At 41.7% G+C, this 22,475-nt stretch overlaps 1 protein-coding gene across 1 annotated transcript in view; it reads left to right on the top strand.

The window, feature by feature from the left end:
* PTCHD1 (patched domain containing 1) overlaps nt 1-20,968 on the top strand; it is a 45,792-nt gene extending 24,824 nt beyond the window's left edge. The window contains exon 3 of the mRNA XM_038144302.1: nt 6,987-20,968. Coding sequence (XP_038000230.1) covers nt 6,987-8,641 — 1,655 coding nt within the window. The 3' untranslated portion in view covers nt 8,642-20,968. The remainder of the gene's footprint in view (nt 1-6,986) is intronic.
* Nucleotides 20,969-22,475: the final 1,507 nt, after the last annotated feature.

The raw sequence follows: 22,475 nt of genomic DNA on the forward strand, positions 1-22,475 counted from the left end.
GATAATATGTGTAAAATTTAGTACCCTTTAAAACAATAGTTGCAAATACTGAATCTACCCAACAGTACTGTTACCATGTCTCTGAGGTGTGTTGTCATACCTGTAACGCAGTTACAAAACTGACATGTAGAGTCTGTGGGACAGGAGGTGAATAAAGCACTGCAATATGTGCAGCCTGTGCTTATACCAGAACATCCCATCCCGTGTTGCTCTTCACGTGTCCTGAATCCCTGGACCACGCCTGCACATAGCATTCAGGCTTACTTGGCCTTTGAACCTGTGCTCGGAGGTATGACATGAGGTCAGGCTGAGCTTGTGTGGCTGCGACTTCGATCACTTTGCCAAAGAAGATGCATTTAATGCTACTCAGCTGTCCACAGCCTGCAGTCCCCTGGTCACAATTTCCCTGAGGCAAACATCCTGGAAACACGGCTGTTTAGATGAGTACCTTACAGGATGTTAGTATCCTCCAGGATTTTACTCTACACTGTGAACTGGGCTCCCACAAACAGGCAAGTGTAGGAAAAGCAAGTAGGATTCACAGTGCATTTCTCAGCTCAGCACAAATGTTTGGGACAGACAAGTCTGCACTGTGGGATGTTCAGCAATACACACCCTCCTTCACGTCTGACATTCATGCAGCAAAACTGGAGTGTTGCACCATTTGTGGACCACAACGTTGGACATTGCTTAGGGTTTGTTACAACAGCATGCCAATGATGGTATAGCTGGTCAGCTCAACCCTTGCCAGTAAATTGTTATCCACTCAGTGAAAAGTGTTGTATAAATTAGGCTTGGTGCTGGTTCTGTGTGCATGCTGAAGGATCTCGGTTAGCTGCATTGTATTAGCAGTATTGTATTATTTTGGTGAGAACAGGCTATGGAGCCAGATGTTTGCTTCAGCTGGATGCACATATTCTTGCTCTGCCTGTCACCTTCAGTAGCAGTTTGAGCCTGCTATATGTTCTGGGCTGAAATCGTGCCTGCTGGGAGAGGCCACATGAAGCAGGCCAGGTCTTTAGTCAACAACTGGTTGATTGCAACTCCTGTGACAAAGGGAGTCTGGATTAGTGGTTTCACTTGGCTTGTCGGAAGATGGGAGCTGATGAGATCACTGATCTAGCTGGAAAAAAATAAGTCAGCAGGGGAAAATTATCTCAGCCTCTTTGTTGACATTACTGTAGAAAGCAGTTCTAGAGCTGAGCAGTGTACATTGTTATTTTTAATACTGTCAGCTAGGAAAATTCATTGCACCTTCATTATATCATCTGTTATTGCAGGTACCGTTTTGGAAAGGGCAATTCCTGTGATATGATTCTGATCTCCTGTGTACTATTTTTGCACAAGAGCGGTTCTTGAGACCTTGCCTGCATTGGCAGCAAGCTGGGCTATGCATTTACAGCATCCTAGTCATTTCGTGTTAATTCATCTGGTGTTTGTCTCTGTGGATGATATTTCACTCCACGTTGAATGTGAATCAAGCTGTGCTTCACAGATACCCACAAAGATAGGGGGTATCAAACAACATAGTTTGCCCTCTGTACATTCACTCCCCTTTTCACAGGACACTAAATTCCTCTTGCAGACAAGTGCTCCAGTTCAGTGGGGTGATTTCAGGCTTAAATCAACCCGAGTGGGACAACACTGGTCCAGCTGAACTGATAGTGTTACAGGGATGCAGCCATTACGGTGCAAGCAAAAACCTTGAATCAAAATCCACACTTAACCTCAGGAATTCCATCAGAGCATGCTTCCACTTCAAATTTTCAGCTGCCCAGTTTACAAGGCTCCCATGTATCCTACCATGAGTCATTACCCATTTCAGACAGGCTTTTGTGCCATCAGCATCAGGAAAAGATTTTGTTTCAAAAGTAGCCTTAAAAAAAAAAAAAAAAGAGGAAAAAAAAAAAAAGAAAGGCTACTTTCTGCTCCCCACCATTCCTTTAGTCCAGTGTAGACTAAAACAGGAGAATCAGTAGCCATGTGGGAGCAGAAAACTTCAGCAGGAGAGGGGAAGTGAGGCCTGAGAAGTGAGAAACACCCAACTTTGCCCCTAGGAAGTCTGCTCCCTCTGGAAGACAGTGTGGTGTTAATTGTGGCAGTGACTGGTCACCATATATCCTGTTGCAGTACTCAGCCTCCCTGAGGGGCAGATCTGTTGTTATCGGTGCTTTGTGTGCCTCTGCATTAAAATGGGATTAATAAAATCTATTAGCCCTGAAGTGCCACCTTCCACACAGCAGGTTGGAACTTCACGACCTGTAAGTGGCGTTTTACTCAGAGAGATTTTACTCAAGTATCAAACACGGACAGAGACATACAATCTTCAAAGCAATAAGGACAAAAAAGATGAGACCCACAGTGTACTATTATTCTCTACTTTCATAGATGGGTAAAAGTGCAAAAAGAAGAACCAAAATTCTCTTTCTCAGTCATTCCCCTCAGTTTCTCTGATGGAAGAAGTCTGTTTGGATATCCAAGCCTCATATTACCACAGATTGAAGATTGAAACTTCACATGATTTTAGTGCAAAATTGAACATACCCCTCACTTGTTTTACAAAAGCAGGCAGCAGGCCTTGTGTCAGGTAAGCAATTAAGCCGAGCAAATAGAGAACTGGTTTGTGACTCCAGTGACCAGGAGGTCACTTTGCTGCCCTCTCACAGGCTCTAGGACTGCCTAAATCCCTTCTCGTCCCTCTGCTTTGGTCTCGCTGCAGTCAGGAGCAGAGCCAACACTAAGCCTGGGCTGCCTGTGCCAGTTCATGAGGGCCCCTTGCTTGACCAACCACTGAACAGGGGAAAGGATGCATTTCTTTTTTTGAGATTTGAAAGTGGTACTAAAAAGAACCATTTCAGTGCCTGCACATAAGTAGTATTTCAAAATGAGGTAAATGATTCGATAATTTTAAGGAAGATAAAATTTTTCTTTCGTTTTCACAACTTCCTACAAATGCTTTTTTTCTGATATATGCTCTGCATTGATTTTGCAGAGCATGTGTAATTGCAGGACTCGTTTCTGAAGGAGGCAAATGAAACTTTTTATAGCATTTTCAGTCTACTCATAAAAGTGCTGTATTTAAGCTAGGCCTAATTTATCGGGTTTTTTTTTTTTTTTTTGGCAGTATTACTATTATTATCAGGTTCTAAAATTAAAGGTAGCCCACCTCAGGCTGAAAAACCTGTGGAGATCCTCAGCATTAACAGTAATTTTCTTTTTCATTTTCTTTGACTCCAGAAGTCAGAATGTCTGTTCCCAGTCCCCCAACATAAGGTAGGAGTATCTCCTAAATGCAAAGTAGCAGAAAAAGAGAATAAGAAAAAAAGGCTGATTCCCATTTTGTCCAATACCTTTCTCCTATCCCTTTAGCATTTTCCTTTGACCCTGAACCTCTTTTGCTTAAAAAACTCCCATCTTTCTGTGTACTTCTTGTTAGCTCGTGATTGTACAGCCTGACTGTAGGGCACGACCAGTGAATCATAACAGCAAATGTCAGCAGGAAAAGATCTCCAGTAGCCTGTTAGCTGTTTGAGTTCATATTTATTATTTGCTGAATGACCGTGAATAATGAACAAGTTGCTCTAAATGATTACAGATTTGTGGCTAAATCTCTATTAAAAAGGGAAAATCAGCTGAAGCAATTACAGAATTTATTTATAAGGAAAAAAATTCCCTTTGTCTCATTAATATTACATGGAGTAGATGCAGCAACAGCGAGAGAAATAGAGGTAATTGGTGCAAATTGATTAGGGATGCAAAAAATGAAAACTCTGAAATGACAGAGAAGTGAAAGAAATTCTTTCCAAATGCTTCCATTTCAAAATCTCTTCCATGGAGATATCTGCCCTAGTCTCTGTGGGTTAGACTTACATGAACATCAGCCAGTTAGAGTGTTGGAGATTGTTACCCAGCTTGTGTTTACAGTCAGTATTTAGAGGTAGATTAGGTTAGGTAAATCCCATCCTAGCTAAATACAGCTAATCTTTTGACTGCCAAGCCCAATTTGTGCTTGAGTTTGGGCCTAATTTTTTTCTGAGGAAACTGGATCAGGTCAGGAGTGCCACTGGTGCAAAAGCCTGCAACTTTAGGCATGTCCTCCTCAATGCAAATGATAATTCTGTAGCTATTGTATAAATGGACAGATTGAAGGAAATTACCAGCTCCTAGTACACAGATTGTGTAGCAAACAACAAAAGGAACCTATCCTAAAATAGGAAAGTATCCAAATATTTTTCTCTTGACTTTGTGGAGCACATGTGGTGACGCCTCTTCATGCATTTACTTGAGCAATTCTCTAAATCAGATTCCATTTTAGGGTAGCCTTGAAGATTATGTAAGAGCAAATTGTGGTTTTATCTTTCCTGCTTAAAGAAGGAATGTGGTATCAGAAGTCATGTTACCAGGCATTATCCAAAGCCTTATACCTGTTAAAATGTCATGTTCAGCATCATATTTAACTAGCTCTAATTTCCTTCTCTCATTGCACAGTCAAATGTTCCCCAAATTAATATGGCTATTTGAGTATTTTTAGGCAAAAGCCTATTAATGCTGGGTTGTTGTTTTTTTTTTTACAAAAACATGCTATAGCTAAAGCTCATGATGGAAGTAATTTGTAATATTCAATGACCTCATTTTATTCTGTTTTGCTCACTCAATGCTAATGTGTATGATGCCATGTGAAATTCGCAGACGAGCCTGTCTGCAGGACTCATGGGAGCCATAAATGGATTAAACCTCTCACTCCCTACTTTGGCAAGTGATCAGTTACATTTAAATAAAGGTCAGTCTGTCTTCACAAAGAACACACTGAAAGCAAGCTTAATAGCTTTCCCTACTGAGCCTAGAACATAACTATTTGAAGCATAATTAGCAAAGGGGTGCCAGTCACTGATTGTGCTTTTTGCTTGATTTTATGTCTGGGGAGTTCCAGTATTTCCTATTAGCTTTAAGAGGGGGCACAGTGCTAGTTATCAAATTGACAGTCTTGACCTGGCCTCTGAAAGCAGCTGTAAAACACTGTTGGGGAAAATTAAGATGAATGCCAAAGCCGGGTCTGTAATACTGCTACAAATTGGACATTTGAGGTCCATGCCATGACTCTAAATAACAAAATAGGTAAAATATCTGGTATACATGAGAGTGTGGACTTGGTTACACTAAACACCAGGTGATAAGGAGATACAGCAGCTGTCCTATTGTCTCATCTTATGAGCTCTGTATTTTGACTTCTTTATAAAATACTCCATACCTATTCTTTTCAACATAACAGTGACCAGCTCTGCCATCTGTCAAAATACAGATTTCAAGAACGGCACAGTGAATCAGCAACAACTGCCCCTACAGCAAAAGGTGCTGACCACAAAAGGGTTATTTTCTCAAGTTCATTAATTATTTAGCCTGTATTTAAGAATAAACATGGTTATAGACTCACAGAATCACAGAATGGTTTGGGCTTGAAGGGACCTTCATGATCATCTAGTTCCAACATCCCTAATATATATTGTGGTGTTCCAGTTCTTCAAAATACCTCATTTGCTTAGGGTTTATTTATATCCCTGGTAGCAAATGTGATAATTGTCTACAGGGGGACAGAACAGAGCTGATACAGCAATCTTGGTACTCTGCAGACAGCCTGAAATTCTGAGAGAGATCTGTGAATTACCTTGACCTTCCTGACTGGAGCATCAGCTTCAAAAGTTCAGTGATTGCACTTCAGTGTTATCAGCAACTAATTTAGCACTGATCATTTTATCTATTACTATCAGAGAAGATGGGTAACAGCAAAACACAGTGGCCTGACTTTTGGGAATTTCTGGAGATAATCCAAGAGCAGACCAGAGAAGCAGACAAGTGACAGCAAAATCAGCAAAAGAACAAGGAGAAGGAGGAATTTAAAGGCAGTGAAGAGGCTGGGATTATATGGAAAAGATCTCTTAAGTAAAGATGAATGTTATAATGAATTATTATGAGAAAATGTTACCATCTCACATTTTAGGTGTGATATGAAGACTGTGTTCTGTTCATCTCTGTGTAAATCACCAAACTACATTTACTTCAGCTCCTCCACCTGGTAGATGGTCAATGGCTGCATTCCCAGTTCAGGATCACTACCAGAGAGCAGAGGTCCGTGTCCTCCAAATGCATCTTCACAACATAGAAACTGTAAGAGGAAGATGACCAACCAGGGATTAAAATAAAAGCATGTACATTTCCTGATTTACCTGCGCTTGGGGGTTAAACACAGGATTTTGGGTCATTCCTTTTGTGAATGGTATATCCATTTTAAGAGTCAACTACACTACAAAATGTAGGCATTGCCAAGAAATATAGGGCTTTATTTGGTTTTATAAGCTCCCAGAGATATAAAGAAGACCAATGCCTTAAGCAGCTCCAAATCAGTTTTACTGCTCTCCTTCTCTAAAATTTATTTGTTTGTTTCATTTCTAGGATTTCTTTTTCCTGATGGAAAATTTGTACGGGAAGTGGAGAAATCAGTAACTGATTTAATTGATCATTTTCAGTTTACGTGGAATTTTCATTTTTTACAGATTTTCTCCAATGCAGCCAACTAATGTCTGCTTCCAGCATGGGCAATTCAAGGTCGTATTTCTTTGTTTTCACCACAGGTCAGATACCGTCACCAGGAAAAACTAATTTGAAAGCATCTTCCATCACAGGCACTCGGAAATAATGAAACGAAATGGCCAAGCAGAGTAAAAAAATCCTGCTTCTTTAACCCATGAATCCCGTGCCAGCAGTGCAGAACTCTCCTCAAGCTCTGGCAGTAAGGCTTGCTAGGCAGGTAGCAAACACTCTCCTGTGGTTTACACCTCCATAATGATTTCTCTCTTCTGCAGGACATTTCCTTCAAGCACTGGTAGCATCCAGCTGTGTCTCCTTTGAGCCTTTCAGCATGTCGACGTTACTTTCTTCTGTGTAATTCGGGATTTGAATACATTAAACACTACCTTTGTTCTCTATTGTAGGTCATGGGTTGTATGGGACTTTTGAAATGTTGTCCTCCTGGAGAAAAACTAGAGAAGACCAACACGTTAAAGAGAGGACTGCAGCTGTATTTGCAGACTCCATGCTCTCGTTTTCTCTCACCACTGCCATGTACCTGGTCACTTTTGGAATAGGTGCCAGTCCCTTCACTAACATTGAAGCAGCCAGGATTTTCTGCTGCAATTCCTGTATTGCAATTTTCTTCAACTACCTCTATGTACTCTCCTTTTATGGTTCCAGCCTGGTGTTTACTGGCTACATAGAAAACAACTACCAGCATAGTATCTTCTGCAGAAAGGTACCAAAGCCAGAGGTATTGCAAGAGAAGCCTGCATGGTATAGGTTTCTTCTGACAGCCAGATTCAGTGAGGACACGGATGATTCAGAGGAAACAAACACTTACGAGAGTCATCTTTTGGTGTGGTTCCTGAAACGCTATTATTGTGACTGGATAACAAACACTTACGTCAAGCCTTTTGTAGTTCTCTTTTACCTTGTTTATATTTCCTTTGCCTTAATGGGCTACCTGCAGGTCAGTGAGGGGTCAGACCTGAGCAACATCGTAGCGACTGCGACTCGGACCATCGAGTACACGACTGCCCAGCAGAAGTATTTCAGTAACTACAGCCCGGTCATTGGGTTCTACATCTACGAGTCAATCGAGTACTGGAACACCAGTGTCCAGGAGGACGTGTTGGAGTATACCAAGGGCTTTGTGAGGATATCTTGGTTCGAAAGCTACTTAAATTACCTTAGGAAACTCAACATATCTACTGGATTGCCGAAGAAGAATTTCACTGATATGTTGAGGAACTCCTTCCTGAAGACCCCTCAGTTTGCCCATTTTTCAGAGGATATCATCTTTTCCAAGAAATACAACAACGAAGTTGATGTTGTGGCCTCCAGGATGTTCTTGGTGGCCAAGACAATGGAAACCAAGAGGGAAGAACTTTATGACCTCCTGGAGACCCTGAGGAAGCTCTCTCTCACCTCCAAGGTGAAATTCATAGTTTTCAATCCATCATTTGTGTACATGGATCGTTACGCCTCTTCAGTGGGAGCCCCCTTACAAAACTCCTGCATTAGTGCTTTATTTCTGCTCTTCTTCTCTGCATTCCTGGTGGCAGACTCTCTGATCAATGTCTGGCTCACTCTAACTGTTGCCTCAGTTGAATTTGGAGTTATAGGTTTTATGACCTTGTGGAAAGTGGAACTAGATTGTATTTCTGTGTTGTGCTTAATTTACGGAATTAATTATACAATTGACAACTGTGCTCCACTGTTATCAACCTTTGTCCTGGGCAAAGAGTTCACAAGAACTAAATGGGTGAAAAATGCCCTGGAAGTGCATGGGGTAGCTATTTTGCAGAGCTACCTCTGCTATATTGTTGGTCTGATTCCTCTTGCAGCTGTGCCTTCAAATCTGACCCGTACACTGTTCAGGTGCTTGTTTTTAATAGCATTAGTCACCTTCTTTCACTGCTTTGCCATTTTACCTGTGATACTGACTTTCCTGCCACCCTCCAAGAAGAAGAGGAAAGAGAAGAAGAATCCTGAAAACCGTGAGGAAATAGAGTGTGTTGAAATGGTGGATATGGATAGCACCAGAGTGGTTGACCAAATTACAACAGTCTAACCTGATTTGTTGGTTGCTTTTTTACACTAGGTCTTACTGAGAAAAAAAAAAAAAAAAAGAAAGAAACCAGTACTGACTAAATGTGTGGGGACAGGAAGATTGGAGGTTTACCCCTCCCTCCTCTAAGCTAAATCCAGGAATATTCAAAATTATGGGAGAAATTAAAAATAAATTAAAAAAAAAAAACAAACCAAGAGCTGGGGTATTGTACCTTGCTCAGTTCCTGTAACAGGTAATATGGGAGAATTTGCACACCCATTCAAAGAGAGGTTAAATTTGAGATGCATGAAGTAAGATCTAATGGAAGAAGTTGGGTTCTTAAGCAGTCGTCTGCATCGCCTGTACTGCAGATGCTGCAATTATTGTGGCTAAACCAAATCATGTTGAAAGGTCAACTGTCAAGGCTGAAGTAGCACTAAATGTTCGCTGGATGTAAAGGCTTTACAAACTTTCTGCACAGCAATAACTCAAGTCAGTGAGTCAGCTCTTATAAGTCTTTGCCATCACATTTAATATTTCTTTTCTCCCCTAATCTAAACATTTATGCAAGACTATACAAAAGATAGCAAACTGTACTGGGAAAGAAGGCAGTACACAGCAACCAAGTGCTTTCCAAACACCTTTATGTTGTGAATCACTTTTTTTTTTTTCTAAAAGTATCATTATTTTAAAATTGAAATCATCCCTTGTAACATTTTTAATCATGGTTTTATAGCTATTTCTTTTTCTTATAAAAACAAAAAAAAAGAACAAAAAAAAAGGAACAAAAAAATCCATGTGACTCTGTCACTCTAGAAAATATATAATTCTATTTTATACATGTCTCGCTACTAGTTAAACATGTAATCTGCTTTACCAACTGTAATTTTGTTAGCACTCTACTAAGACATGTGAGTGGATCTAGCAGCAGACAGAAGATGGTGTACTGAATATTTCAGCACCAAAATCCATGATACAAACCTCAAACAGTAAAATGTCATCAAGAAAGTGAATGTTAGGGCTCTTTTAGTGAGAGCCTATTTCAGGCCATTCACTGGTAATGCACACTAAGAGGATTAGTGGGTAGTTTTACATAATGTATAACTTAATCCCTCAATCTTCCTAGAGTACCTGTAAAGCAATAGACCTTGCAGCTATGGGCTCTTCCAGGAGACAGTAGACAGTAAGAGTTGTGTGGAACAAACTGAAGGTTGGGACTGTGGTTTAGCAGCAGCAAGTTTAACAACGTCCCCAAAGAGCCCGTATCTAAGGGGCCTATTGAAAACATCACGTGTGAGAGGGAAAAAAAAAACAACCCAAAAAAAAAAAACACCAAAAGAAAAAACCAACTTAAAAAGATTACATTACCAAGTCTTTATGGAGCCGTGAGTTCTAAATCAATAATTCTGTCAGCATCTGTGATGTGGAGTAAAACAGATAAAGCAGCATCTCTTCCCTCCTCTGCCCCTTCCACCCTTAAGAGCGGCAGGCTCATTACTGTCAGGTTTTTCCATGTGGTTGAACCCCAGTGGGGATATGTAAGCCAATTCTGTAGGTTTTGCTGAGAGTATTCTGACCATACATTGCCCGTGAAAACCCAGTAGCAGGAAGCTGGCTGGTGTGTCAGGTGGTTTCATACGGACTGTTGCTTTGTGGTGCAACATGAATGTATTCCAACCCGAGTCCCTTTTGCAGCTCACCTGGAAACTAAGAGTACTTGAAAAGTTTTCAGCATTTGGCACAAAGTTTGCTTCGATGACAGTATCTGGAGGGGAGGGCTATTGCAAGAGCCATGGGGCTTGGAGCACTGGGAGCACCGTGGCTCAGGAGGCTGTCCCTGGTACCTGTACAGTCACTAGGACGTCTGTGGTCACAAAACCAGGATGTGCTTCATTGCCTGAAACATCTCTTTAGCATCCAAATCCCAGTGACCCCCAAATGCCCTGTACAAAACCTGCAAATGCCACCCACTGAATATTAATTTTCAAGCAAAGAGATATTTCTGAAGCATCCTTCCTAGCAGAAAATAAGATAACCTGATATTTTGCCCTGAAGCAAAATATTACATTCTCACTAGCAAAACAAATCAGCAGAGCAGCTGGCAACATTTACTTTCCCCTGGATAAGTCCCTTCCCTGACCAGAAGAAAGGAAGCTGTGTCCAGGAATGCACAGGCTCTTTGCTTAAGTAAACAACAGTTGCTTCAGTAGCAGCTGGGAAGCTGTAACAACAACTTCAGCCTTGGCAGAACACAGGCAGACACCTTGAAGACAGCCAAATGAATGTAAGGCTAGGAAAAATATCTGTTTCCCCTGGTTTTTTTCAGACTCAGGCTTGGGGCTATGTTTTCCAGCCAAAAAATATTCCTTAAATATTCTTCACTGTAGATTTTCTGTGATCATCAGTATGTTGTTTAAATACCAGTCACCCTGTCCCCTGGCTGTTCAACAGACAGCTGCAGTGGCTTTTAAACTTCTGAGGGCATTAGCAAATTATCTGAGAGTTACAGAGGAACTGCAATTCCTCTGCAGTGATCTACTGACTTGTGCAACACTTGGAAATGGGACATGTGTCACAGAGGTTGTTTGTACACTGCCGAGAGGAATACATGGCAAACACTGATTTTACACCTCTGCTGTCCCTCATGCTATTCACTTGAAAACACCAGATGCCAAGATAGTTACCATAAACCTCCTCACATCTAATTGCAGTGCATAGACAGGAGCATCTTTAAAGAGATGTCCAAAGACAAGCTTGCAGTTTCACAGATCTCTTATTAAATCTCACCATGTGAGGCCTTCAGAGATCTTCAAGAAAGGTGATAAAACCAGGGATAAAATTACTTCTCTATCTCCAAACCTGTCAGAAAAAGGATGTGGAGGCATTCCTGTGACAAAGTGCTGCAGAAGAGGCTTGAGTGTCCGCAGAAGGCAGGGTGAGAAGTCATGCAGTCCACTCCCTTGCCCCCAGGGAAGAGCCAACAACATTTAAATAATTTCTGAAGGATGTTTGTCCAGCCCATTCCTAAAAGTCTTTTTAAGGGCAGATTCCTTTCCCAGTAGTTCCCCCCCAATGCCATGTTACCCTCTCTAGTAACCAGTAACTCCTGCTAGCCACCCAAGACTGGGATGGAGAAGAGGAGCTGTGGCCCTGTCTACACAGGGATAGGACAGGCAGGAGACTGGAGCACCCCCAAAAGAGAGAAAAACCCAGAACAGAGCCAAAACCAACTTCCATACATTTTTCACTGTGTTTCACATCAAGCTGCCATTCTGTTCCCCAGCATTGGCAAGGTACAGCCATGGAAGTGTCCAAGGTGCACTCAGCCCAGGTCCGTGAGACTTCGGCCTGAATCCTGATGTGTCTGAGGGATGCACCAAATGCTCCTTCTCTGCAGGTAGCTTGAATACCTCAACATGAACCATGTTCTCAAGGTTTCAGACTATGCTAAGCCACTTTGGCCTTCCTCCCCTCCAACTTTCTCCTCTGGAGCAATTATCTTCACCAAAGTCAATGGACCTCCCTGCACTGATGGATTAGTAGGTGCAGATGCAGCGCTCTGTTCTCAGCCCAAAGCACTCCCAGTGGCTAACTGTGCATGAGATTTTACCCTTACTGGTGAACCTCCAGTGTGGAAGACTACCTAGGCTTAGGCAGATTTTTGTCATACTCTTAAGTGGCTTTTTAGCCCAGGTATCACTGTGGTTTTGTTTGCAATATAGATGATCCAATTTTTTATAAATGCAGTGAGTAGAACAGAGTATTATACACTGTCAGGCACTGACTAAAATCTAACAGTGAAAATTTTAGCTAAGGCTAACAAGACTATGTAGTAGTATGGCTCACTGAGCACGTGTATCTTCTACAAACATGGAAATTCCCATACAGTAAGGTATGGTGTACAGTATATTTTTACTACAGGGTAAGCATGGGGAAAAAGAGCCAACCTACGTGCATATGGCCCTCAAGATCAATCCAGTTTTCTTGTAATATACCTTCTGATATTGTGTTAGCACAAGTCCACTTTCAATTTACAATTATTCTAACTGGAGGGAAAAAAAAAATAAAGAAAATTTGTTATAGCTGGAATAACTATGCCATAAACATTAATTGATGAAGACAGAATTTTCTCCCCAAAGCAGAAATGTGGAAGTGTTCTAGTTAGATTAAAATTAGAGCTGGAATTGTTGAGAAAAACCTGTCTGTGAAAGAAAAAGAGCTTCTTTTCCAAAGACAAGCAAATACACTTATTATGGTCAACTGCATGAACCTGGAGGGAATACAGTACCAAAGTGGCCTGAGGTTATGTTGAGTCACGAGAGGATTCACATCTGCTCTCAGAAGCCTTCTGAGCCAGCGCTGAATTCAGGTAAAACGTGTACTGTAAATTGAAAGGTGTACTTTTAAATGTTTTTTTTTCTTGGCTGACTGTCCTCCTGTGAGCCATGAGATCCCATATCAGCCAACACCTTTATTTTTATTCAAAGGGAAGACAAAACTAAGTGGTGGCATGACTGGGCAGAGATCAAGGGAGCCGAGAAGGAAGACTGGCTTCTCTGAAAAACAGAGAGAGCCAGCAAAGCAAATGGGTTGTGGAAGAAGACCTGGTGACTTCAAAACTTAGCAAAGTGGTGGTTTTTCCTATTTTGTTAACTCAGAAAGCAAAAAGCATGTTCTGAGAGACATGGGGAAGGGAAGCTGAGTTAGTAGGAGTCAGCTCTGGGTTTGCTGTGCACTCCAGTTGCAGCAGCTCCTCTGGCATGTTTGGGAACTGTCAGCAGGATGGGAATGTGGGAGGGGCAGAGATGGCACTGCTGTGTGGGCACTGGGGATGCCAGACCAGGGGCTGTGGTGGTGCCATTTCCCTCATCCCAATCCCACAGCCCTGCCGCGGGTTCCCGGGGTGTGCATCCTGCACAGAGCCTCAGCTGCCATGCAGGAACAGTTCCTCTCGATTCTCACACTGTGGCAGCACTGCTGGTGGGTTTTGCTGAGCCAGTGCTTTCGTGGTGAGGCACAGGCCCTGTAGGAAACAACTTTCTGGAAGCTCTTGCTTAGAAAGAATTACCCAGAGCCTTTTCCTCCCCTGCCTTTGCACACGTTAAAATCCTGATCCATAAAAATCAGATTGTACAATTTAGCTATGTAGGGACAAAGTATTTCTTCCATGGCTTTATCCCTACATTTATCACTAAAAGTACCTGTCATTCATTTTCTTGTGAAATAAGTAAGCCTTTCTGGGGTACACACAAGTATGATGAGAAGGAGGTGGGGAGGGGGGACACCCCCTTCCCTTTCCCAGTGGTAGGAAGCATCTTCCACCCATGGCCAGGCACTACACCATCGCTGCAGGGCACCCCCAGTGATCCCAGCTCGGTGCAGTGGGGAGAGCAACCTTATTCCCCCTCCCCAATCTTATTAGAGAATAGGGAGGAGCTTTAACTCCGAATTGTGGGAGGAATGGGCCCCCAGGAAGCCCTTGTGAAACCCATCCGCTGCCGGGAAAGCACAGCGGTGAACTTCTCGTTTGGTGGGGTTTTTTTTCAGAAAGAGATGGCAAAAGTACCCCAGGAGGGCATTTGAACACAAATTCCTGTCCATGGTGCATGGGTTGGAGCAGAATGGCATGCCCTGACATGCCACCCCTTGCCCCGTTGTCCTGGCACAGCTTCCTGCCTGGAGAGAGGGCACCTCAGCATCACGTGCGCCTGCCTGGGGCAGCCGCTTCTCAGGCACAAGTTGTTCTGATGTCGTTGGCATTCTGCAAGTCATTACTTTTTTTTTAAGTTTTGGGAAAAACAAAACACAAAAGATCGGCAGAAACAATTCTAGATTATTTAAGCTCCGAGAAGTCTTAATCTGTGCATCAAATAAATGGCTTGCAAGATGTCAGGGGTTTTCGTTTAGGCTTTTTTTAACCTATTTTTACTATTTTTGTATTAATTTAGGGGAAAAAAATTGTATAATGAATCTCAATGTATAGCATAAGCCGAAAATAAAATGGCTGTCTCTCTGTTTGCTTCCTGTGGAAATCCCATGCCATCGCCAATGCTACAAACCGATTTTCCTGGCCTAACCCAAATAATCAGGATGAACATGGTCTCCAAGTCCCTGCAGAGAGGGGTGGTGGAGTACAGAGCTCAGCACAGAGCCAGCGACGTCCCCAGGATGATGGGCATGCTGCTTCTGCAGGAGCCCCTCTTGTTCCAGGCTGCGCACTGCTCAGCAGCAAGCACAGGGAAAACCACATCTATTCATTTCCATGTTATTGGGATAGAAATGCTTTTCGGGGTAGTTCTAGATAATCCAGCAGCAGAACCCCAGGCTCGGCTGGCAAACCAACAGCTAAGGCAAAAATCTGAAGCTGGTTTGATCAAAAACTACATTTTATTTCCTCAAACAAGACCATACCTTTATCGGGTAGGTAGGTAGACCTGAAGCATTACTGTTTAACAGAAGTATTGCAATTGAACTTATTACTATTAAAATTTTTCTTACCAAAATCTTACAATTCACAAACTTAGAAGCCCCATCATCACTGAGACACCCACCTCTCTCACCAGCAGAACCACAGCTGCTGCTCCAGGATCTTCTGATGACTGTGCTCAATCATCTTCTTCCCATGCCCAAGCAGATAACCCATTTACACTTCTTTCCTGATGTTTTGGAGAAGGGGAGCAGCATCCCTAAGGCCCATTTGCACCAACTGCTTCAAAGCAGAAGCAAACCACTCCACCGGGGGATGCGGGAGACAGCTACAGGTGCTCTGTCACACGTGACTGCAGAAATGAGACATGCATCACTTCACTAAAAAGTGAAAAGCAGGTGAGCCAGATCCAAGCCAGATCCCAAGCAGGTGAGCCAGAATCCCAAGTCACTTCAACAAATAGCAGTGGTTTGGGTTTTTTGGCTGCCAAGGGCTTTCAGCCACTTCAGTTTAATGGGTAGTTTGGGTCTGCAATTTAAAGGTGATTCCTGCCACCTGTTACTGCTCTGGGCCTGGTACCCTTCAGTCATTCTTTCTCTCATTGCCTTAAATTCAGGATCCAGAAGCACTGTTGCCAAAAATTCTGTCTGAAACTGAAACTCTAATGATATCAATTTTTCTAATTGCTAGTGTAATGTAAGAGAGGCTGTGTCTAAGCATCACACAGGAACTCAAAAAGCAAAACCCTCGTACCAGGCTGGTGTTCCTCATTTGTATTAGCAAGAGTTCCTCCGTGCAAATCTCCACCGATCTAATTTACAAAATTCAGGCTTTCCAAATGTGTGATCAGCACGTTTTATTCTGAAAGTTCATCTGTACGTGTACCTTCAAAATAAAAGCATGATCAATCTGATTTTTAGCTTATCAAGGAATACAGTTCAGCCCAACAAATGTTCGTGATCAGCATGTCTGAAGCCCACATGCAATTCTTACACTGCTGCATACAACTCAGAATATTTTCACTCCAACATACCACATTTCCTTATTTATACAACTAATTTGCACACAGAAACTAGGCAGGATTGTGGACCAAAGACAGTGAAGTGTGCTCATGTTTACATTCATCCTGTAAATATCACTTAAACTTTAAAGGTTAGTGGCAATATAGAACTCATTGAGAAGAACAGGGTTTTTTTGCTGACTTCAGTTTACTGGCCAAATAAAACAAATATAAGCACTAGCCAAGCACTAGCTAGAAAGAACCAGGGAATAAGACATCCAACAGTCAATCAGCAGAGAAAAAAATCCACTTGAAAATTTATACATATGAGAAATGTAAGAATCGTGTTAAAGGCCTTAGCTGGGTATCTAGACTATACATAGCATATGTTATATATGAATGCAGAATATTCCATTCTTTTTGGCCACACTGAATCCTCTGAAATATGCTCTGTTCTGTGAGGAGGCATACTTTTGAGCAAAACTGACGTTTATCTTCTTAGAAATTACCAATTTGCACAGGTGAAGTTTGCTGGAAACAAAATTTTAAATGTATACAAACAAACTGATGCCAGAAAACACAATTTGTAAAATTTATGCCTTCACATACTGATTATATTTCATAATAAGCAATCTGTTCCCTGATGGTACAAGTAAAAACTGATTTTTTATTTGTCAGCTATATTCAGGAAAATGAGATGCCCCACTAATGTATATATAGTGCATACACCCCCATACCAATTAATGTATTTCTTATACGCCCAACACAAGTTGGCTCAGTATAAAAAGGAGGAAAAGCCAACCTAGAAATGTAGTTGAAAGCTGGTAGGAAGAATAGTTTATCTGTACTGAGATTAGTAATGGATCAGCAGGGGAGAAGCAACAGAGAAGTTTGGTAAGGAGTTTAGGAACAAAGAAACTGGCTACAGAAATGCAGAGCTGTCAATAAAACTCAGGTTTTAGTGTGTCAGGAGGATGAGAAAGAAATAAAAACCTTTTGAATTGAAAAGGGAAGGAAAGTCTAAGCTAGTATAAGACTGAGAAAAATCATGAACATATGTAAGACTAGCAGCTGTAATGTATATTAAGGCTGTTTAATAAAAGACAGGATCTGTCTATACGAGGAAAATAAAAAATCACAGCTGCCTAATTGTATGATTTCAAATATAGATTCAGTGCCTCATTGTTTTGGAATAAAAGGAGGATATCATTCATAATCTAATCTGAGGCCCAGAGCTGAAGAATTTGACATGATCTATAAACAGTGTCATACAGAAAAAGAGATTGGTCATGGATTCTGGCTCATAACTTACTTAAAAATGACAAATTGACCCTCACTATTTTACTGCAGCTCTTATTTAGAGAAGAGCAGCTGACTTTGATGTTCTGAAACAGTCATGCCTTCCTGACAAAATCCTTGTGCGTTGGAAGGATTTCTTTTCTTTTCTTTTGAAAGATGTAATCAATTTTCTGGACAAAGTGAGCCCTCAGGCACATAACCCATAGCAAGAAGTGGGAAATTCCTCTCTTAAGGTGATTCCTGATTCAAGGACATCCGTCTGCAATTGCATTTCTCTTTTCTTTCCTCTCTGCATACTATTGCAGGCAGTTCCCAACCTGTCTATTGACAGCCTGCCCAGTCAGTACATGGTACCCCTCTTTGCAAGAGAGGTGGGGTTCTGCCAAGCATCTCCTGTCCTTGGCTCCAGAGGCAGTGGCCACATTACAATTTCAGGATTACTCCTGCTCATTATCCCCCCTCATGGGAGCCTTTCTGTCGGTGTTTTGGATCTGACTGGAAGGGTGACTACAATGGCTGTCACAGGACAGCCAACAACAACTGGCTCTGATATAAACAAGTGACACAGCATCATTAGATCCACCAAGGAGAAGCGTCCAAAGTTCGCTGTCGGGACATCATATGATATTTAATATCACCATCTGTGAGGATGTTTATACAGCAGACTTATTGTAGGGAATTTGCAGAAATAGGGAGAGGACAGAGAGAATATCAGTTAAACTGCTCATTCAGCACTTTCCAAACCTCTCCGTCAAGGGAAGAGTTCTTGCCTCACAGTCAGTGATGATAGCAAACCTTAAGAATCTAATTTACAGAAAAGGATTAAAAGAATTTGGCTTAGAAAGGGGAAATGTGGAGCAGAAATATGTGGCCAGAATTATAGATAAGATTGCTAACATCAGTGAGTTCCTTTTTCTTTTCTTTTTTTTTTTCCCAGCATATCCCTCAAAGGCAGAATCTCAGAATACAAAATATTTGAAGTGAGAAGCAAATAATAATTTCATGGAGAACATTTCACAGGTAGAAATGACAAATACATATTGGAAACTGTAAAGTCAAGGGAGACAAAAAAAAAATCAACTCAGATGAGAAATGCCTAGATTTATTGTAGAGAACTCCATGAAAACCTGGACAGAAAACCTCCTAAATGTACTCACAGCCCTGGAGAGCTCTTCAGGTGGTCTGTTCCAGCACCAGATCAAAAATAAGGTAAGAGTTTTAAATTATTGACAACCACAACCAACAGAGCTTTAAAGTGTAGAACTTGGGTAAGGGAGAAATGGAAACATTATGGGAAAAATACTGAATTACTTACTCATTGTGTTCATCAGCACCTCTCCACAGACTTCTCAGGAGTTACAGCTAATAGCATTTGTCTAAAGCACCACCCAGCACATTCCAGACAACTGTTCTCCCCTTCCCCTGGAGGCCAAAGGCTGAGTTTCATTTTGTCAGTCTGCTTGCAAGGCAGATGATGCCTCTGACAGTGTCTGAGTGACCTAAGACACAGGGGGGAGTACAGCCCAGCACAGGAAACCCATACCTGAGCCGTGGCAAAGCAAAGCATTGTTCCTCCTTCATCAGACAGCTGTGTAAAAGAGAGCATTCCAATTTCTAATGTACTTTAAAAGCTTATAAGAAAAATCAGCCTGTGTGGAACACTGTGGTTTCCCTAAGCAGTAGATGTGCTATGGAGGCTGTCCAGGCATCCTTACCCTTGTGCTTTCCCAAATCTTAGCAGCTCTCAGCCTTTGGCTTCATGCCATGCAGTCCCTCTGACCCTCATATTGCAAGTTTCATTGAGATACCTTTTTGGTGAAAACAAAAGACTTCATTCACATCAAACTAATCTTTTTAAATACGAATACTCTTCTATTTGCCCCAGATTGCCACACCTGCCATCTCTATTCTCTGTTAGTACACCTGGAAATGAAGGTGGCCACAGCGGGAAGGAGACAACTGGAAAGCAAGCTAAAGTCCCATCATTTCAGTTCAGTGGCAGCTAGATTTGTGAGGCTCAGTTACCAGGAATTTTGTGACCCTCATTTTCCAGTACCAAACTTAAAAGGTGCTCACTATTCCGCTCCCCAGCCAGGAAGAACTATGGATTTTCAGAATACTCCAAGCAGAATATAACTGCTCTATGGAAACCATGTTGCCCAGTGGAAATAAAGCATTGGGAAGGGGAGGAGAGGTGAATAGAGTTGCTGGATTTGAAATTTTCAGCAGAAAAGTCTGGGTTTTCTTTTTTTTAAAGAAAGTTCACATTTTTACCTTTCTTTTGAAAGGAGAAGTCTCTAAGTCTGACAAACTCAAATCACATAAAGTCATATAGAAAACCTTCTGTTCAGGAGAGGAGAGTCCAGATGTGAGCTGAGGAAAGATATCAAGGCAGAAGCAAATGCAAACAACAGCAACTTCTATGGAAACACAGATTTGAATGCATAATTGGCTGAATATTACCAAAAAATCTCATGATGCAGGAGAAAAAAAAAAAGGGAAATATTGTCAAAAAAACTTTCTATGGTTTCTAACTTCTTGTTATGGCTCATTTGTAAGGTCACCAGATCTGTGGCTTTCATACTCCATTCAAGTCTGTCACTGTTTCTTTAGACATTGTTATCATTGTTATCATTAATATATATTCAGCCATTGACCAAATGTGAACCACACTCAGGTGGCCAGCCACAGATCTCAAGTAGTCAAAGGTCATCCTTTACAGCTACACCCACTCCTAAAATACATATCAAGTGTATGTATTTCACAGAATAATGGGGAAAATCTATACAAAATTCTAACCTACCTGGAAACAATTTGCTTTAAACAAGCCAAACAGAATTGAAAAATTGCAGCAAATACTTTTAAAAGCTCAAAATGTGAAGGCAAAGTAGCTCTATTCAAGCCTTTTGAAGAGAATGAATGAGAGAATGAATGTGAAAAAGCACATGGAGTGCAATTTAAAGAAGCAAGCAAGCGAATCATGACCAGAGAACATCTATAAAACCTTGGCAGTTGACCTTCAATGGGTGAGGATGGTAAGTGGTTTGGAGAATCAGCATTTCATCAAGTGGTTGAGTATATTTTTACCCTTTTCAAATTGAACCAGCTCATCAGGTAAAAACTGGTCATGCAAGGTTTGTCCATTTGCCTGCTCTCAGTGAGCATGAGAAAAATCATATTCCTAAACAAGCCTGTGGTTTCTGCTGGCTTTGGTTAACTCCAGTACGTTTCTGTTAACCACTAAGGGGACAAAAGACAGAAATTAAAATCCTCCAAATCTTTATTGCCATTTCCTTTCTCAAGAATGTATCCTACACCTCCCATTACCTTCTCCTTTTGCCATGCCAGACCTCTCTTATTAAATTCCCCAGTTTTGGCCAGTTGACTCAAGCGCTCCCCTAATACACTCTTGCAATTGTAACTACTCAGGGGTTCCACTAAAGGGGTGGCTGGATGCAGCTTCAGGACTAATTGTATCCTATGAGTTATAGAATTATGCACCAACAGCTAAAAGGACAAAATTACAAAGTGAACTATTGTGACACACACTGTGTAATGTCATACAATCAAATGCAACGTTTAGTAAACATGAACCTCTTTGTCATTTTGTATTTATTTATACAGGTTTAAAAAAAAATAAAAATAAAGCACACATTTAAAAATATCCCTTTCTCCATCGTGTCTCTGCAGCATTATGCAACTTCCCGTTGAGGCTGATGGGAAGGCAATGACTCGGTCAGTGCCTGGGGAACTAGGCAATGACTAGCAAGGAATATGCAGCTCTTGTTTGAATTGAATTATACCTGCAAAGAGAGGGAGACAACCTTCCAGAGAGTGTGGGAGAGAAAAGGAACGGCTCACCAGGCATTTGCTAGGAGCTGCCTGGGTGGGAACACCAAATTTCTGCAGAAGTAGGAGCCTTAACTAGGTCACTGCCTAAAGGACTGCATTTTTCCAGCAATGTGCCAGTAATGAAACACCAAAGGGTTTCTAATTCCTGGGCTCCTCCCTCGGCTACAAAGTCTGGGGGAAAAAGGTCTTCCACTTACAGTTGGAGAACGGATAAATCTCTGGCATGCCCTCAAAGCAGGGAGGTGACACAGCTCCCAGGGAGCCAGGTGCTGCCAGTTTGCCCAAGGACCCATGGTTTATCCCACCAAGTCTCTGTAACACACAAAGGCTCTGCTTTGCAGACCTCCAGCAGCACTGTGCCCCTCTCCTCTGGGAGTGACAACGCACGTTTCAAGATCTCTGTCTTTCTTCAGAGGAAGATCCTCTGGCACCTTGCCCTCCTGCAATGCCACCCTCCTTCTCTCGCCTTGCTTGTTCTTATCCTCATTCATCTCACAGACACACACGTAAGAGATTCCTATGCAAAAGGCTGATCTCAGCCCATGCCCCTATGGCCTTAGCCATTGGCAAAGGAAAGCAATCCACGATTTTGGCAAAACTATTCTTTTTCTCCTTTCCTCAATACACCACAAGAAACAGAGAAAGATGATCTAACGATGGATTTTCAAAATACTGCAGAGGGAACGAAAGCCAAGCACGCTACTAATTTTTACAAAATATGTGCTGTGAGTTTAGTGTAAGTGCAAAGAGTGGAGAGGGCACATCATTATTTCTAACGCGGTTACAGAATCATGGTTTTGTGGTAGCAGCTTTGGTCTGTGCTTTGAATACAAAGCAATTACAATGTCAAATGGCACTATTTTGAAAAAAGAGAAGTGTTGCTGAAATTTAATTGTGTTCAAATCCCAGAGTAGTTGTGGTACAATAGGAATTATCAGGTCGAATTTCAAATCTATCTCTACATTTGCATGTGTGTGCAGGCCCACATTTGGTGTGCTCAGTGGTACTCTCAACAGACATACAAGGGGGAAATCCCACATGGGCTATTCAGGGCCAGCTCCAGTCAATGTTTTCACTACTACCAGCATGGATAGTGCACAAAAGAAGATATTAATAAAGCATTGTCTGCCTAAGTTGGGAAGAACTGCAGAATTCCGAAGGATGAGAATGCAGTCAAAACACGCTCAGACCATTGAAAGAAAGAATGATGTGAATTCAACTGTAAGAAATTCAGAAAAGCCAAGTCCATGGGGGAAAGAGAAATCAGTGCTGCAAAC

This window comes from Motacilla alba, chromosome 1, assembly GCF_015832195.1.
Source record: "Motacilla alba alba isolate MOTALB_02 chromosome 1, Motacilla_alba_V1.0_pri, whole genome shotgun sequence".
NCBI classification, from domain to species: domain Eukaryota; kingdom Metazoa; phylum Chordata; class Aves; order Passeriformes; family Motacillidae; genus Motacilla; species Motacilla alba.